Source organism: Larimichthys crocea, chromosome VIII, assembly GCF_000972845.2.
Source record: "Larimichthys crocea isolate SSNF chromosome VIII, L_crocea_2.0, whole genome shotgun sequence".
Lineage (NCBI taxonomy): Eukaryota > Metazoa > Chordata > Actinopteri > Sciaenidae > Larimichthys > Larimichthys crocea.
Window position 1 is genome coordinate 29333510 of NC_040018.1, and position 4609 is coordinate 29338118.

At 43.6% G+C, this 4609-nt stretch overlaps 1 protein-coding gene across 2 annotated transcripts in view; it reads left to right on the forward strand.

Annotated features, from left to right (window-relative positions):
- il16 (interleukin 16) overlaps window positions 1-2194 on the forward strand; it is a 44679-nt gene extending 42485 nt beyond the window's left edge. For both annotated transcript variants that reach the window (XM_027281634.1, XM_027281635.1), the window contains exons 24-26: window positions 926-1163; window positions 1248-1376; window positions 1629-2194. In XM_027281634.1, coding sequence (XP_027137435.1) covers window positions 926-1163; window positions 1248-1376; window positions 1629-1792 — 531 coding nt within the window. In that variant the 3' untranslated portion in view covers window positions 1793-2194. The remainder of the gene's footprint in view (window positions 1-925; window positions 1164-1247; window positions 1377-1628) is intronic.
- The last annotated feature ends 2415 nt before the right edge of the window (window positions 2195-4609 follow it).

Genomic DNA, 4609 nt, shown 5'->3' on the forward strand with positions numbered 1-4609 from the left:
GCAGGCCCCAGCGCCAAACTGTTGGTTTGATGACGTTTTCTTATTAACTTGAAAACAGATCAGAGAAAATTAAAGTCAGCTACCCCCAGTTCTTGTACTCCCGTATACTTAACAACCCATGCTCAACATTCAGCTCTGTGGGCCGGTCGGTAGCATAGTGGGTTAAGCGGCCGCCCCCGTGTGTGGGGCTATAGTCCTCGCTGCAGCTGGCCCTGGTTCAAATCCCCCTCGGCCGGCAATTTATGCGTGTCCTCCCCCTGCTTCACAGTTCGTCGGCTTTATGTTCAATACTGCCTTGTCAGACATCAGATTGATTGCGTTTCTCTCTGTCCCCACCGCCTCCCTCTGACAGGTTTTACACTCACTGGAAACCACTGCTTAGCTATCTAGATGCTCTACCAGCTCGGGAGGTTTCTCTGTAAGAATACAGTGGATAGCAAGGTATGAACCCACCCCTCTGTGCCGTCAGAGACAGATAGCCAGATAGAGTGAGCAGCCATTAATATTAATATTTGCTTTGTACTTATAATGATCAGCTATAGCACCCTCTGTTGTTGTTGTTTTGTTAGTTCTGTTTTTGTTTGTTTGTTTGTTTCTTGGGTACATCTGCCATTTTATTTATGTAATGTAGGATATTATTTCACATGTGTGTGGTTATACCTACTTATTTGTACTGCACTTTAATTATGTTAGAGGGTTGGGGGAGGGGGTTGTTCACGTAAGTTCTTAGTGTTTAAAAAGAAGAAAAAAGGAAAGAAACTGTATTTTTGTATGCACTGTATTGTATTTTTGTAAGAAATTGTATGCTGGCATGCACTGGCAGTGCACATGTCTTTGTCTTACAATTGGTAAATAAAAGTAAAAAAAAAAAGAAAGAAAAACATTCAGCTCTGTGACCGGTGTCTAACACTGATTCTTCCATCAGGTCCACAAAGTGTTTCCCAGCGGCCTGGCGGCTCAGGAAGGCACCATTCAGAAGGGAGATGAGCTGCTGTCCATAAACGGACAAACACTGCGCGGCGTCACGCACGCCGACGCCACCGCCGCTCTGCGTCAGACCCGCAGCCTGAAGCTGGCTGTGGTGGTCATCACCAAGAGAGCAGAAGAGGGAGGAGGAGAGGGTGGAGGAGGAGGGTGCAAGAGCGAAGAGCATAACCCTGCAGGTGAGTCATACAGCGACACGCAGAGGGGTCGAGGGACTGAAAATATTTCATCTGTCCTGTGTTTGACTGGGTGTTGTGTTGCAGTGGAGGAGCAGGGAGCAGCGATGAGCATTCAGCTGGAGAAAGGAGCTGGAGGAGTCGGGTTCACTCTAGATGGAGGAAAAGGCTCAATCCACGGAGACAAACCTTTAGTCATCAACAGGATCTTTGCAGGTACACTGCTTACATTACACAGTATGATTTCAACATGTTTACAATCCAAACCATCGGTTTATTTAGTGAAACGGACAGAAAGTTCAAGAACGTGACGAGAGGATGTGATTCATTTCTGGGGTGCAGTTATTTAGACAGAAGTAGTTCTCATGTCTGTCATAGCAGCAACTATGTAAACTACTGAAACTTTGCAGCGACTCTGAACCCATCACAGAGCTAATGATAAGTAATGTGTGTGTGTTTGTGTGTCAGGTGGAGCTGCAGAGCAGTGCGGGCTGCAGCACGGTGATGTACTGCTGCAGATCCAGGGAGTCAGTCTGCAGGACATGACCCGCTTCGAGGCCTGGAACATGATCAAGGCCTTACCTGAAGGACCCATCACAGCAGTCATCAGGAGGCAGGGGGCGCCAGAATGACGCACAGGAGCTGCTTTTACAGACGAGGAGGCCAAGGCAAAGAAACAGATAGCACCTCTGGTGTCAGCGTTTTATTAATAAATCTGTCTAGAAATCAGGTGTCAGCCTGGGCCATCTTAGACACTTAAAGAAGTTTCTACTATTTTTATATCACATTTCTGACCATATACAAAAGTTTAAAGGGATTACTTCACCCAAATCCTCCCCCACAAAATCAAGTTGCTCACATAACCACACTGGTAACCCAATGTAAGTTTCAGAGAAGTCTGTGGGTTGTCATACTACTGCATTGTTTACAGTGAAATGGCATCTGTGTGTCATTGGGAGAAAAAAAGAAAAATCTGTGTGTAGCGTGTTTTCAAATGAATAAATTGTGCACACACGTGACTAATTGTCCTCCAATTACTAAATTTGTGCTCGTGGATCCTGTCAAACATGCTAAAATCATGAGTATGTTCATATGTTTCCATCAAAACGAACACAAACTACAAAATATCCAAGCGACTCATTTAGATCACCGTTCATTTGGTCCACATTAGGATGATGTACGTGTGCAATATTTTACATTAACGCCAGTGTTATCTTATCTCTGACATCCTTTCCATCTAATGTTAACATGTTTAGTGTTACACAAATGAAGTCATTTGAGAAAACGTCATATTTAAAAAGGTCCAGGGTGTAAAATTGGGCACCCCTATGTTCAGAATAAGGCAGGCGTCTCCTGAAAATAAGAATCTTTTTGTTTTTGATACATAAAAATTAGACTACAGTGGGAACGGGTCCTCTTCCATGGAGGCAGCCGTGTTGAAATTCTACAGTAGCCCGGAACAGACAAACTAAATACTAAGCAAGCAGGCAAATGCTACCGGGCAAATGTCAGATGGGCCGGTCCATCTCAGCCACATTTGGGCCGGTGGCCTCCTACGTTTTTTTTGTATGTATGTATTTGTTATTTTGTAGCCTTTGCATCATTTGCCCAGCAGCCCAAAATGGACTTGCGGCCCATTTGCATCCATTTGGAATAGGCTTTGGGTTGCACTGGCTAATATCGGTTAATATTTGCCTCTTCATGACCCCCTCCCCTGCCCCATCAAATGGATGCGTCCATACAGCCGCTAGGTTTATGTGAAACCGAAACAGGGATAGACTCATATACAGTCTATAGATAAACTTCATACTGTATGTTGCACGGATATTAATTACAATAAATTATGGACGACAGAGGTTCTAAAAAGAGGAGTTATCCGGGTTAAGATGCAGGAAAGGGCGTACAGGTCGGGAGTCGAACCTGGGCCTTCGCATGTGGAGCAGCTGCTTAAGCTACCGAGTTAAACACCACCCCTATATGTTCAAAGTTAATTGTCTGCTCTTCAGCTCAAATCAGTGTTGTAAGTAGACTGTTTCCAAAGTTTAAAGTGTGTAGACATGTACAACATGATCTTCATTATTATTTATGGGGTATTTGGGGGTTCAGTATGGGTGGGTGGGAGAATGTTAAGAGTGCGTGTTGTTTTGGCGGCGGGTTCATCGGTCCAATGGTGGACCGGTCCAGAGAAAAAAATGCCAGGGCTGAATTTTGTTCCCAGTCCGACCCTGCTGACAAGGCCTTTCAAATGTTGTTTTTCCTTTACATTAGCTAAGCAAGGGTGACATGAGGAGATTGCAATGCAGCAATTACACAACTAGATGCAACTAAATTCTACACACTGGACCTTTAACGTATATGACTTGATTCAACAACCAAATTGTGCAACAGCAGTCCCCCCCCCCGTCCACAGTTAAAGGAACAGGTTGTTCTTTGCTTGTGTTCACTATCTTTAGACCTCTGGTGTCAGCGTTTTATTAAATAATCTGTCTAGAAATCAGGTGTCCAGCCTGAGCCATCTTAGACACTTGAAGAAGTTTCTACTATTTTTATATCACATTTCTGACCATATACAAAAGTTTAAAGGGATCATTCACCCAAATCCTTCCCCCACAAAATCAAGTTGCTCACATAACCACACTGGTAACCCATGTAAGTTTCAGAGAAGTCTGTGGGTTGTCATACTATGCATTGTTTAAGTGAAATGGCATCTGTGTGTCATTGGGAGAAAAAGAAAATCTGTGTGTAGCGTGTTTTCAAATGAATAAATTGTGCACACACGTGACTAATTGTCCTCCAATTACTAATTTGTGCTCGTGGACCTGTCAAACATGCTAAATCGAGTATGTTCATATGTTTCCATCAAAACGAAGACAAACTACAAAATATCAAGCGACTCATTTAGATCACCGTTCATTTGGTCCACATTAGGACGTGTGTGCAATATTTACATAACGCCAGTGTTATCTTATCTCTGACATCTTTCAATCTAATGTTACATGTTTAGTGTTACACAAATGAAGTCATTTGAGAAAACGTCATATTAAAAAGGTCCAGGGTGTAAAAATTGGGCCCCCGTATGTTCAGAATAAGGCAGGCGTCTCCTGAAAATAAGAATCTTTTTGTTTTTGATACATTAAAATTAGACTTACATGGAAAGGGTCCTCTTCCATGGAGGCAGCCGTGTTGAAATTCGACAGTGCCTGGAACAGACAAACTAAATACTAGCAAGCAGGCTCGGACTGGCAGTCTGTGCTACCGGGCAAATGCCAGATGGGCCGGTCCATCTCGGCCACATTTGGGCCGATGTTTTTTTGTATTATGTATGTGTTATTTTGTAGCTTTGCAACATTTGCCCAGAGCCCGAAATGGACTTGCGGCCCATTTGCATCCATTTGAATAGGCTTTGGGTTGCACTGGCTAATATGGTTAATATTTGCCTCTTCATGACC